We start from the raw sequence: 14,386 nt of genomic DNA on the forward strand, positions 1-14,386 counted from the left end.
AGACAGTCGGTTTAGAAGCTCAAAAGGAAGCAGCAAGTCTGAGCAGAGGAAGAGTTCCTTAATTTCATTAAGTGGGAGAAAGGCACGGATAAAAACAGCTACCTTGATAAGAAAGATACATAACTGAGAGAGAAATAAGCTGATCCACTTTGTGCTATGCGCTGGAGAGGGCCACTGATTTTCTCCTGATGGCCCTGAGCTACATCTTGGTTGTACACATGGCTTCTTGGGATGAAAGTGAGCCCAACACAGCCATATGAGGAGTCCTGCAGAATACCTTTAAGCTCCCAGCACAACCTGGCTACTTGAGTAAGCCTTTTCAGTGACAGGACTGCAAAATGGGCTGGGAGAACCTAGCAAAGACTATGACTGACCTGATAATAAACGTCCTTAAATCATCAGTTTTTAAGTGACAGCGCTGTGACCCCTCCGTGGGTCCCTTTCTCCTGAATTTCTTAATTTCTGGCAGGCAGTACCTTTTCCTACAATACATACAGTGCTCCCTTATCAACATCTGCTGACTTGAGCTGTCTGGAGACAATGTCTTTAATCACATTATGCTGGAGAAAGAAATTATTCAGAAGGAAAACAGATCCAAATCCGTTACACAGTCTTTCTTGGTAATCTATCGAGGACAGAGGGTGACAACGTATCTGCAGATCCCCTACCATGGGCAGCTTTTCTACACTGTGTCCCTTCATCTGCTGAGTCATTTCTCTTCATATAGCACATACGGCCCGACTCCACTTTGCAGATGAGGAAACAGAGTCTTAAGGCAGGTGACTTGCCGAAAGCAGCAGAGCTGACTCTAAAACCTGCCAGCCTGCCTTTTGCTAAAATACATGTCCCTGGACAGTGAAACTCTCAGCAAAAAAACAAAAACAAAAACAAAAACAAAAAAAACGCAGAGGGTTCTGAAGTCTGGCCTGTGCGCCCAAACCATAGCTGGAAACAAGTCCTACAGAACGTGTCAGGGTATGGCTGAAACCTGAAGACCTGGAGGACCACAACTGTGCTTCTCACCGGGCTCCGATCCATCTTGGGGGAGAAAAGGAAACAAAACAAAACAAAAACACACCACTGCTTGGTGCTTTGGTCTCTCCGAAGTGAGCCATGGGAAAAGATCTACTGCCTTGCACTCGGAAGAATGCCACAGCATAGCTGAAAGCCATTTGGAAACCAAAGAGCCATGCGATCGATTGCCTGGTCTAAAATCCATGTCAGTCCAGTTAGGAGTTTCCAGTTAGTCAGCAACTGCATTATAAGAGACGGCCCTAACATCCTCGTCGGGTGCTGGGGAAGGAAAAGCAGGGGACAGGGGGAGTGGCAGCCTTACCAGCAGTAGTCCAACAGGTGCGGAGGCAGGACGGGGATGTACACGTGTTGCCAGAACATGGGGTACAGCATGGCGGCGGCCCCGTGGATGCAGGCGGTCAGCTGGAACACAAGCAAGTGAGAGCTTCAGAGCTACGGAATCCACGGGAGGCAATGCGCTCACTGGAGGTGAGCAATAAAATTCAGTACCTACTTCTCCACATTTTAAAAATTATAAGCTACCTCAACCACTCAAATTCAAATTTAGCAAGAGCTTGCTTTTCCTTTCTTTTTTTCTCTCTGTCTCTTATTTGACAGAGAGAAAGATCACAAGGAGGCAGAGAGACAGGCAGAGAGAGAGGAGGAAGCAGGCTCCCTGTGGAGCAGAGAGCCCAATGCGGGGCTCGATCCCAGAACCCTGAGATCATGACCCGAGCTGAGGTCAGAGGGTTAACCCAGTGAGCCAGCCAGGTGTCCCCTGAGCTTGCTTTTCCTAAGAAAGCTTCCTCCCCACCCTGATTACAAAGCTAATGCAGGATGACAGTAGCGATTTTAGAAAATGGAAAAAGGGGCAGAAGAAAATAAAAGTCTTTTGCCACCTGAAGAAAACTGGATGTTCTGGGGAATTACAAACAAAGCACTTTTATTCCCTTTTCTAATAAAATTAGGATTACTGTAAATACAGTGCTCGTTTGCCTTCTTTTAAAGTCCGTGTTTATTTGCTGGCATTTTCCCACATCCTTAAATATTCCTAGAAAATATATCTCTTAAGGACACTCAGTGAATTTCCCACAGTGTATTAACCACTCTCCCAACATCACGTTATATAATCAGATCATGTCAATAATTTTCAGACATGGTTCCTAGATGGAAGATTCAGAGATAACAACTGTAGTTTAAATATAATAAATGTATTAATATAATAAGGGATGGAGGCTCTTTACACTCCTGCAGCCATGCCCTAGAATGTCATCTCCACAGCTCACCAGGGTTAAGAACTGCAGTCAAGTTAGTAGCTTTGGAAGTGTATCTGTTTGGATTTTATTTTTATCCCTCCGATCATGTCTAAAGCTTAACAGCTTGTCATGTTTCTTGGTTCTATTTCATAGGTAAATGCTCTGTTCATATTCGTAGTCCACTGATGAGTATTAGTATTTTTTAAAAGTGATTTATAAGTGAACACTGGATATTTACAAAGGATAGTAATGCTCCGTAACAGTTCTGAAAATAACTTATCCTTCTATAATCTCCTTTGAATTTGGGGGCTGGGGAAGAGAAGGTTTAAATAATTTCACAGACAAATCTCATCCTTCACGATGGTTTCTACTGCTGTTATACTACAAACATCCCCCAAATTCTTCCTCAGCATTTAACTCTTTAATCCATCTGGAATTAATTTAGGTTTAAGGACAGAGGTGAGAATTTATTTTTTCCACATAGTTAATCAATCGCCCCAGCACTGTTTACTGATTAATCCTTCCTCTCCCTCTTCTTTTGACATGGCCCTATTTCATATTCCTTCTTTTTCTTAAGAGCTAGACACATCATATCAGGATTTGATGTAATTAAAAACTTAGGGACAGAGATGTAATGGAATAAAATTGCTACAAAATTCAATATAGTGAAAGAAGGAAAAAAAAAACCAACACCTTTGGAGATAGGGCTATGAAGTGACAAAAGCCAACAACACATGTTTCTTTCTGCCTTTTTTCTTTAATGTTTCTTTGGTTTCTGGGAAGCCTGTTCCCATGAGGACTTTGCTTCTCTTGGAAGCTGTTAACTGGCCTTTGCTGACAGAAGGACATTTACGTGGCGAAAGAGTGACGTGCCAAGGCCCAGTTAAAAGAATCCCAGAGGTTAGTGTAACATGAACAGCTTTAAATTGGATATTCTGCTGATGTTTCCCAGTTGTGAGAGCTGTGTATGAAATCCACGGCTGCTACTCTCTTCCCCCTCTTTCTCCCTCCAGACCCTGTTCTTTAAATCAGGTACATGTCATGAACAGAGGCCGACCAGCAAGCTCTCAAGAGTTGTTCCCAGAGACTCTGCCAAGGCTGGTAGGTTTAATCCATCCCTTCTCAACCCATTTCAGTAGGATTCCATGTAAAGAAGGCTGTCATATTTTACATGACTCATCTCTTCAGGGTTAGAAGAGATGAAAAATCTTTGCTGGTGCTGAATGAGGGGAAAATGAACCAACTTCACTCCAGCGGCACCCTGCAGGGAGGCTGGAGGATGACCCTGGCTTTGGGCCCCACTTCTTCGTGCCCATCTTTTAACTGGCTGCCAAAGGACTCAGACTGAAGTGCAGGTCCCGTCATGCCCATCCTCCTTGGAAGTCTCTGCGGGCAGGAGTGTCTTCACCAGCTTCCGTCTAACTATGTAGAGCAACATCTCTGGCCACAGTCTCTACTACCTTCTCCAAGCTCATCCTTTGAATAAATCATTTCAGACTTGGGAGTAGCTAGGGACTCCTTACCCAGGTCTATGCCCCTGGCAAACTCCTCCTCCTCTGGGTCTCTGTGAAAGCACTACTTTCCTCGCATAGCTCTTTTGGGCATAAGCCCCCATTACTAATGGGACTATACCTGGTCTGCAAGTTTGTTCTCTCTCTGTAAAGTGATACCCTGCCTCTCTTCCTCTCCATGTTCTCAGTGGCACAGCACCTATTAAGTGTGAATCAATGCAACGTTTCTTCCATAAATAAAAAATAATTCCTACTTACAATATATTCACATATAAAGATAGTGGCCTGGCTTTTAACTATTGGACTAACATTTTCCTGAGTCTCACAGAGTGTGGTATATAACTCAAATTCCAAAACAATAATGGCAAGCTTAGACACACAAATATGTCACTTTTGGGAAATCATATTAATGGATTCCCTCCCTCTTTCTCTTTCTTTCCTTCAATAATACGTGTATTCTGTAACTCTACAACACATCAAATAAATAAGTAAAAGCATTTTAAAATCTCTAAGGTGCTGTACAAATATAAGATGTCCTCATCACATGAATTCATTTGTAATTCTCTTTGGGAAAGTCATTCAATAGAATGTTCCTGGTTGAGACAGAACTTGATTACCTCCCTCTTTTTAGCTTGAATTGGTTTGAGTCAAATCCTATTTCAAGCAATAAAGCGACAGAGATCCTATCTCCAGACAATGTTCTTTTCATGTCTCCTTTCCCTCAAAAAGACCTAAAAGCTAAACACCAAGATTTTAAAATTACCTATCCCTTATAAAAATCAAACATTTTTAAAGGTGCTCAATCATCATCCTCATTGGGGGTTTCCTAAAAGCCAAATCTCTGTAATTGGAGTAAAATGCATTGATCCATTTGGTTAAGAAAACAAACAAATAAACAAACAAACAAACAAAGAGAATTGTTTGGCTCTTTTCCAAAATGCAAAGCGGCAAAACGATGTACATCAGTATTTAAGAATAGTGGTGAGTCAACCACAAGAAAAGTGTTATGATTTATCTGTGCTTAATCAGAAATAATGCTATATCCCATAAATTATCATTAGCTACTTATTTTAAAAACAATTCTAAGGCCAACTCCATTTGTAAAATAAGGCTTTTAGAGGCCTATGCTCATTCCTTACAGAATACAAAATTTTAAAGTAATGAAAGTATACAATTTGGATTATAGTCAACAAAGGGGTATTGTGAGTATCTAATTGAAGTGCAAGTTGAAGAAAATGATCCTATCAAAATCTCACTCAGTGGGAGAATAGAAAGATAGTATGTGTAAAATTTGCCCAAAGTCATTAGTCACAATGAATATTCATCAGAAGCCAATTATCAATCCCATTTAATGACACCCCAAAAGATTTTGCCCTGAAGCAGCTGAATAGTCTAAGACTCCAGACAAAACTAGACAAATTACACAGCCAACAGCCAGTCTAGCCAGGACACAGACTGTAAAGTAAACCACTGGTGGGTTTCTAGACGCACTTTTAGCAAATTCTGTCCTCAATTAAAGGTGCACAAGGTCAGTTCTATCTTGGAGCTTTCTGCATGGCTCCATTAGTTTTCTTTGAGGCAAAGGGAGAGAAAGAAAGAAGGCAACAGGGATAGGACAGGGAGAGGGACCAATGACAGAGCTGGAAAAATCATGAAGACACTGTGTGTGTGCGTGTGTGTGCGTGCGTGTGTGTATTTTTTCTTAGTTCAAGGTAGTTCTCAGATATAATGCCCAGATAGCCACAATCATAGATTCTAGTTCCTTGGCTGATTCCTGACGGCAGCTCTGCAGTTTAACATGAAAGAAAAGTAAGACTCTCCCCTTAAAACAAAACAAAAAACAGGGGTGCCTGAGTGGCTCAGTGGGTTAAAGCCTCTGCCTTCAGCTCAGGTCATGATCCCAGGGTCCTGGGATTGAGCCCTGCATTGGGCTCTCTGCTCAGCAGGGAACCTGCTTCCTCCTCTCTCTCTGCCTGCTTCTCTGCTTCCTTGTGATCTCTGTCAAATAAATAAAAATCTTTAAAAACAAAACAAAAACAAAACCCCAAGAAATCCCCACAGTATATGCTCCAGGCACCGTGTGAGGGGTTTAGGATTCTGAAAAGCATTGCTTAAGAAGTGTGCACGTTTACAAACGTATACACTCATCACCATACTTCACAGATGCGAAATCAGTCTCAAAGGTGAAATAACTTTGCCCAAAGCCACATAGCTCATCGGTGACAGAACTGGGACTCACATCCAGGTCGGTCAGACTATAATGGCCACTGCATTTCCACAATGCGTAAATTAACTAAAAACATTTTTGACTGTCTACCCTGTGCCTATACCCCATGCGGAGGAGCTTGAACTAGGTGACATACTGTTCCTACCAGCACAGCCAAATTATGCAGAAATACGTCTGCCTTGTTGTTAGATGACCAAATACCTGGGGTAAAATACCAATTAACAGAAAATGATCATTTCTAAAACAAACACAGATCTGATCATTTCCTGGGGGTTAGTTACCCTTAACTGGGGTGCTGGATGGTCTTTAATCCACTGGAAATTCTAGACAAGGGCATAATGATTTTTGGTCAAGTGGGAAAGCTTACTCCCCAATCTGGCCCACCGATTTCAAAGTCTGGCTTTCTGTCATTTTCCCTTTCATATACGTCCATGGAGTTGCCATTAAGTTTCTTCTTGATCTGAACAAGCCGCTTCCTCTCCTGAGTCTCATTTTCACTTACAGGGAAAGGGAGGAGTAGGACCCCGTCATCTCTGTGTCCTCTTCCAGCTTTATCAATTTCTGATCTAGAGGAATTCCCATCCTTTGAGGTGAAGAATGTGCCTCCTGTACCCCAGCTTACCTTCTTCAGCTACGCTGAATGTAAGTAAAACAGGGCCTGTCTCAAAGCTTGTCTTACTTTTTCAGGTCTGCAGTTACAGGGGCTAACCGGAATGCCTGGGCTACCTTGGCTACCCCCGTCAGCCGCTGCAGGCCTAACCCGAGACTGTGGAGGGCACAGCCTTCCCCAGTGCTTGGCCCCCAACATTCCGGATATCTCAGAGGTAGATGATCTGAGGAGACCAGGGGGCATGAAACTAAAGATGTGAGCTCCTCAAGGACACAGACCACGTTTGATTTCCTCTCCCTATCTCACTATGCTTGACACAGAGCAGGCGCTGGGCAATCGTTGGGGAATGTAAGAATGCCTCCAGCTTAACACCATGAGGAATGGGAGACAAGATTACCAGACAGTTAACAAATTGTAATTGCTTAAGAGATCACAATTAGAAGCTGTACATTTCTAAAAGGTATTGAGATTCCAAGTACTAAAGGAAAAATCAGATGGTCACAGTCATTCTTCACATCCTAGAACTCAGGATGCTGAAAGATCAAACTGACGCCTGCTTCATCACAGGCTTAGTTTCAGGCAGAATTTCGCTTTCCCCTCTGAGGCCAAACACCAGGAAATTGATAAAAACAAAGAGTACAGAAAGAATACCCGATTACTAGCTTTAAAGACAGGTCATTCTTATGTCCACGCATTTCAACCATGAATCATCCTACGTAGAACAGTTGCAGAAAATGTTGTGTGTCTTGTAGAAGTTCTTAGCTCTCTCGGTTTGTGAACTAAATTCTTTTATTTGATTATAGCCCATGTTTATAATCATCAAGGAATAAATGGCTCATGATTCAAACAGTGTTGCTGATTTTGTTTCTCATTTTTATTTAATCTCAAATAGCAAACCCACTATGAGATCAACAAAAAGACCTTTTTTTTTTTTTTTTTGCAGGGGCTACAAAAGTTAATCTACTTAACCCTTCCAAGGGTATGAGAAAAACCTTTTCATTATAAATGGTTCAGCTCTGATCAAATTCGGTTTACTATATTTAGTGAGGGAAGAGTTGGCTTTTAAGAAACTATCAAAGATGCTTTAACAGAAAGACAATTTATAAAGCCTTAGAAATCAAAGACCTTCAGCTGGTCTAGACAGATGCCAGACATGTGCATGGAAAGAAGGAAAAGAGCAAAGAATGTCCTGCTTTTCTTAGAAGCCAAAATGTAATGCTTCTTTAGTTTTGTTTTTCAGGGTTTTATTTTTGTTTTGTTTTGTTTTGTTTTGCAGGGGGTGGGGGCAATCTTTCTTCCAGTAGTTTCACTTAGTTGGATGGAACACATCCTACCTCTTGCTTCTCCACTATCCGCTGGGGCGCGTCTAGGACCATACCTCCCTGAACGCAACTGATCTCGTTTGATCTTGGAAGATAAGCAGGGTTGGGCCTGGTTAGTACTTCAATGGAAGACTATCCACTGGGGAAAGGGAAGAGAAAGAAAAAAAAAATCCTAGTGCACCAACATGGAGTCGAGCAGAGTGCCTTCCTCTAAGGGCAAGATCATCCAGTCAACAGGAAGCTTTCTCAGGAGATCACCTGCTTAATCACTTCTCTCTTTTAAAAAGTGAGCTACTAGGTAAAGTAATTAGAGTAAGTTATTAGCCAGGGCAACAAGCTTTTGTGCCAAGATCTGACATTGCAAAGTATCAAAGCAACTAAAACTGCCAGAGAAAAGCTCTTGCTTCCAAAGCAGAGGCAGAAAGGATGGAATGGCACACTGTAATGTAAATAAGCCCACAGGACCGAGACTGAGGAGAGTGAAGCCTTTTCTTTAAGATGAAAGAGAAAAAGGCAAAGTTACATTGAGATTGATAATTCATTTTAATACAGGGACAGCAAGGTGCTGTCACTCCTCCATTCTGTGCCTGTGACAGACACTATTAACTGTGGAGTCAGGACATGGCCTGAAGATTCTTCCAAACATGCAACCATTGTCAATGGATCCAAGTTGGCACTCAAAAAGAAAATTTTTAAAAAGATTTTATTTATTTGACAGAGAGGGAGAAAGATCAGAAGTAGGCAGAGAGGCAGGCAGAGAGAGGGAGGGAAGCAGGTTCCCTGTTGAGTAGAGATCCCAATGCAGGGCTTGATCCCAGGACCCTGGGATCATGACCAGAGCTGAACACAGAGGCTTAACCCACTGAGCCACCCAGGTGTCCCCTCAAAAAGAAATCTATCTGGGGCGCCTGGGTGGCTCAGTGGGTTAAGCCGCTGCCTTCGGCTCAGGTCATGATCTCGGGGTCCTGGGATCGAGTCCCGCATCGGGCTCTCTGCTCAGCAGGGAGCCTGCTTCCTCCTCTCTCTCTGCCTGCCTCTCTGCCTACTTGTGATCTCTCTCTGTCAAATAAATAAATAAAATCTTAAAAAAAAAAAAAAGAAAAAAAAGAAATCTATCAGCCACCTCAAGTTCTGTGTAAGTGGATATTAATAGTTCTTTGGAAATATTTCTAAGATCATAATTATGTTTAGCTAACTTACACTGCTGCTTTAATAAAGAACCGTATTTTTTAAAAGGAAAGACAGCATAGGAGTGCCTTTGTGGCACAGTCGGGTTAAATGCTTGACTCTTGGCGTTGGCTCAGGTCAGGATGTCATGAGATCGAGCCCCGAGTCCAGCTCTGCGCTCAGCACCGAGTCTGCTTAAGACTCTCTCCCTCTCTTCTGCCTCAACCCCTACCCCCGCCCCTGCACACATACTCTCTCTTAAAAAAATCTTAAAAATAGTAGCATAACTGAACATGGAATCACGAGAAACTATCTATCAGGTATCCAACCGTACCTGAAGAAACTGGAAACGTCAGGTGGTAGGACTCACTAGATTTGAAGGCATGGGGGCAGAAATCTTCCCTGTAGCATTTTTTCAGGCAAATCCAACCTCAGAAAATACCAGTAAATGCAGAAATATTGAAGCTGTAACAAAGCCACCACCTTGACCACTTTGCTTCCTCTGCATTTACTACTGCAAGCACTGTTCCAAATGCTTCTGTGTGTTTACTCAATCTTCATAACAGCCCTATACGGTAGGTAACACTACTGTCTCCACTCTACAGATGAGGAAACCAAGGTGACTACATATTTAAGGACCTCATGTAAGGTCACAGAGCTAGTGGCAGAGCTAGGAGATGAATCCAGGGAGTTTAGCCCTGGAGACTGTGTTCTTAGCTCACAGGAAACGGCCTCTGAGCTGGGATCTGTATTAATCGGACTATTACCGAGAATCCACTCTGTGTACAAGCCATGCCCTCAAGCAATTTAAAATAGAAAGATCAAAATGCAATCAACTTCAACACAAAGGCATTACGAAAGAGGGGGTATAATAGAGGTTCAACTGTGTTAGCACATAAAAAAGGAGTCATTAATTCTGCCTGGGGCAAGAATCAGGCCTGCTTCCTAGAGCGAGCGAGAGAGACATCAGAGCAGAGTCTGAAGGGATGAAGACAGGAAGCTGCTAGACCTCCTCTCCAGGAGCGTGGTCAGGTAGTAACGCTGGGTCAAGTACACACAGCAACTTCTTAGGCCACTCACCCGCTATGCAGTCATGACTGTGGAGACTTGAACAAGACATGACAATTTGGTCAATGACTGAGTGACCAACGAGAAGTGAGTGGGTGTGGAAAACCTCCTAGGAGTTGTCATGACTATCCTTTGTTGCCTGGATTCATTCACCACCTACTATCCCCAGTTATACTAATCGGAACTTCCCAACACTTCCAGGATCTCGATAGCCCTTTTGCTTCTGAAAGTCAAATCGGGGTTGACTGACCTTCAGAGTCAACTAACCTCTGCTGACCAAGCAGTGTGTGCCTAGCACTGGGCGATGCGCTTTCACGTCGACAACCACTTAATACTTATCCCCATTTTTACACAACAGGACAGAAAGATTCAACAAAAATCAAGTACGTTGCCCAAAGCTAGATGGTTAGGGAGGACTGAGCATAAAGGTAGGAAGTGAACAAAAGCATCCTGACTTGAAGCCTGGTACTCTCCGGCTGTCCTTCCTCTTGGGAAAAGATCACCAGCGTGACTGGCTGAATCGTCTAGCTGGCAGACCACAGAACTATCAGGATAGCAAAAGAGAAAAAAATGTGAGTTTTCCTAAGATCTGTACCAACCTAACAGCACAGCCTAATCTCACATCACGCTATGGTTCACCAAAGTGACCACACTTTCAGCCTACAGAAACCGCAGGAAATCATAAGTCCTTATTCTTGCTGACTTAGCACCTAGTAGGTGCTCAAATTTCTTTAATAAAATCCACATGACATCTGCCACCATGGGTGCTGTTAAGGGCTTTTTAAGCATATGAAGATATCGGTGACTTGACTATTACCCATTAGTGCTTTTTGGTAGACATTTGATTCCTGAGAGTCATATAAAAATAAGCTATCATCAGTCCTATAACCTAAAGAATATACTATTTCACAAACTGACCACACCACTAAAATAATACGTAAGATTCTTGACCACATTCTCAGTGCAATGACTGAAAAGAACCGTCACCTCGTTCTCTTTATACCCATGCATCCTGAATTACAACGGTGCACCGCATCAGCAACCAAAATTATTGACAGCTTACCCAGATTATACTTAGCTCTGCCTGATCCCCGACTAGCCAGTGCCAAAATCAAAACTCTCCTAAAGAGAAACATGGAGTCAAAGCATTTTGTAGTGCTAGCCTGTGGTCCTGTCTTCCAAACAAACTTAATCAGGCTCCATTATGTAGTCTCAAAATGAAAATTAGTCTAATGATGCAAAATAACAGTAATCAAAGAAGAAATAATTGTTTTTGTCTTACAGAACAGTTTATTCACTGTTTCTGAATCTGGGTGTAGATTAATCATTTAAGGAACCTTAAAAAAATAGACTTTTTGTGGTTTTCATGCTAGACCTTTTGAACCAGAAAAGTCTGGAGGTGACACCCCCAAACCTGGATTTTTAACAAGTTCTCTGGGTCATCCTAACACAGATAGCCCATGGACCAGCATTTGGGGATCACCAGCAGTCTGAATCCCGTGTCTAGTCCAAAACAGGTACTTATTAATGCTCACTGAAGCAAAGGGAGCAGAAGCAGGAGAGGAAGAACAAGAACTAGTTAGGGATACCTTGGCTGGTTGAAATCACAATTTTCAAAATATTTCCAGTTAAACTGTTGATGCTGTCTATATTACAGAGCCTCTATAACATCTCAAGGCTCTTCATTCTAGATGCAGATCAACACAAACAGGAGAAAACGAACTCACACATAATCAAATGAAGAACATCGTTCAAAAAGCAGTTAATTGTATTTATACTCCAAAACCAGAGAAAAACCTTCCAGTCTTTTCTCCTATTTCCTGCCAATGGAAGCTCCTTTCATCCCTAAGTTTTTAATACTCTCTGAGCCACAATAAAATTTTAGGTGATGAAGATCAGAGAGGCTACCCTATTTGAAAGTTGGAAAGTTTGGCTGCAGAGTCTGTCTTTCACGCCCCTTCATTACATTTTGTTAAGGATTTCCCTCTTCACCAAGAGGATTAGTTTTCTTCTCACTTCTTTGAATACTCCTCTTGGGTTGTTAGTGTGAACTAGGTTAATCTCTCTTTTTTAACATATAAAAGATGAACAAACAAAATGTTCGATTTATTTTATTTTTTTTTAAATAGAACACTAAATTTAGTCTTAGAATTCTCTGTTTGGTAAGTTTCCAGTTACAAGGTCTTGGCTTCCCTTGAGCACAGTTTGAAACAAAATAATGCAGTTTGTTCCTACGGCTGGAACATGCAGAGTGGAGTGTGCAGGCAGAGGCCCTGGCTCCGGTCCAGGATTTCCAACCTTCTTAAACTGCCGGCTCTCATCTCTGCTTTGAGGGCGGCAGATAAGCAAAACGGGATTAGTTATTTCTAGTCCAGAAGAGCTGGGAAAGCTTGACACCCGTCATTTGGGTGCACTTCCTATGACACAGGCTGGCATAGGCATGAACAGGTGGAGTTCATCAGGAAAGAAGTGAAAATGAAACCAAATCTGAAAACCCGCATAGTGCACTACCGGGCCCTTCTTAGGTGACAAGACCAGGTGGTGGGAGATAATGCAGGCTCTTAGTGGGAGTGGGTGGGACCGGGGTGGGGTGAGGTTGGCAGGGCACCCATCCCCATCCCTCACACCCACACTAGGTGTCACCCACGTTGTCTGGGACTAATACTTAGGAAGAAAGTGTCAGGGAGAAGGTATTCGTTGGGTTTTTTGTTTTTTGTTTTTTCCCCTTCCCTAAATGAGGTACTATCACAGTTCTTTTCACAGTTATGGGTACTACATCAATAATTAGGTGTGGGAGCTCAATTAATTCGGTAGTGGTCTTGTCACTAAACTGTGCCTCCTTCCTCAGAACATGTTTTTAAAAAGCATCCACTAACTAAAACAAATATCCACTCTCTTGGCAAGTAAATATGCCTTTGTCATCATATGCGGGATATTCTCAGTTTACAGAACCTCTTGCACTACTCCGAAATTATAAAAGGAGCGATTAGGGCCAAGATGCCCAGGGGCTGGAAGGAACTGCAGTACATGAGCCCGGAAGCCACAAAGAGTTAGGAAAGCTATGCCCCAGGGACCCACTAAGGTTGTGCTCATGGCAAGCGAATGGCAGGGGTGAGGCTCCTGGAGAGGCAGATCTAACCACCTGCAGTCAGAGTGGGCTGAATCTGAGCAGTGCTCATGGAAACAGGGCTTTGCCTAATAGGGTGAGTGTGTCAGTGAGAAATTCCGATCTAAGCCTTCTGTTCCCCTGGTGCCAAGTGGTGCCGGGCACAGAATAAGTGCTCACGAAACCCAAAATAAAAAGCTTTGAATGTGCATTCAAAGGCAATGGGTTTTAATCCCATCTTTGACAAGGCACTTAAGCTCTCTCAGTGCCAAATATTCTCATCTACAAAAGGAGGATAAAGTCAACCAGCTCCCGGGGTTGCTGCGAGCAGTAATGAACACCTACATATATGATTAGCACAAAGCCGGGCACATAGTAGGTAGTTCAAAAAGGTTAACTTAAAATAATTTTAACAGGGTGTGAGGGAGAACTGGGGACCATATAAAATACAGGCTATGCATCAAAATGAGGGCACCCCACATACTTAGTCCACGGGTGTGGTCAATACACCTCTTTGGCAAGTCTTGGAACTATTTACAAGCTACCCAAGAAGTTCCTCTAAGCACTATATCATCAGGACTCAAACCAGTATTACTCAGCTCCATCAGGCTCCTTATCCTCCAGACTTGGCTCAGACTATCTTTTTGGCTAAGAGAATTCACAGACTCCCTCAGTGGGATGGATATTCTTAACCATGTGCTTCTACTTTGACAGTTCCCACGCACGGGTTCTGACAATAGTTTGAGGTGACACCCAACACACAAAATTTGATCCCCAAGGCAAGCACTTTGGAGGGGCTATGTTTCGTCTGTATATGTAATTTTCCCGGTGGTTTCTTCCTGAAGCCACACTGCATCACAGTGACCCACTTGCACAATTGCCTCTCCCAACTAGGACATGACCTTTGTCAGCTTATTCCGTCTCTCATCGTAGATGAGCTATTCTGCAAAATGGGGATAATATTGACCATCTAGGACTGCTCTTGGAATTCTAAGAGATCATCTCCATAAAGGTCTTATTTTAGACCTATCTGCTACCCAAAAGAGTTAGCAAAAAGCAACATGAGTTAAACTCAGTTATAAAAATCTGGAAGAAAAATGGGGCT

At 42.7% G+C, this 14,386-nt stretch overlaps 1 protein-coding gene across 16 annotated transcripts in view; it reads right to left on the minus strand.

The window, feature by feature from the left end:
* DENND1A (DENN domain containing 1A) overlaps positions 1-14,386 on the minus strand; it is a 496,373-nt gene that overhangs the window by 217,434 nt on the left and 264,553 nt on the right. For all 16 annotated transcript variants that reach the window (XM_082695480.1, XM_082695471.1, XM_082695477.1 and 13 more), the window contains one exon: positions 1,337-1,437. In XM_082695480.1, the coding sequence (XP_082551606.1) occupies positions 1,337-1,437 (101 nt within the window). The remainder of the gene's footprint in view (positions 1-1,336; positions 1,438-14,386) is intronic.

This window comes from Mustela nivalis (assembly GCF_964662115.1).
Source record: "Mustela nivalis genome assembly, chromosome: 13".
Lineage (NCBI taxonomy): Eukaryota > Metazoa > Chordata > Mammalia > Carnivora > Mustelidae > Mustela > Mustela nivalis.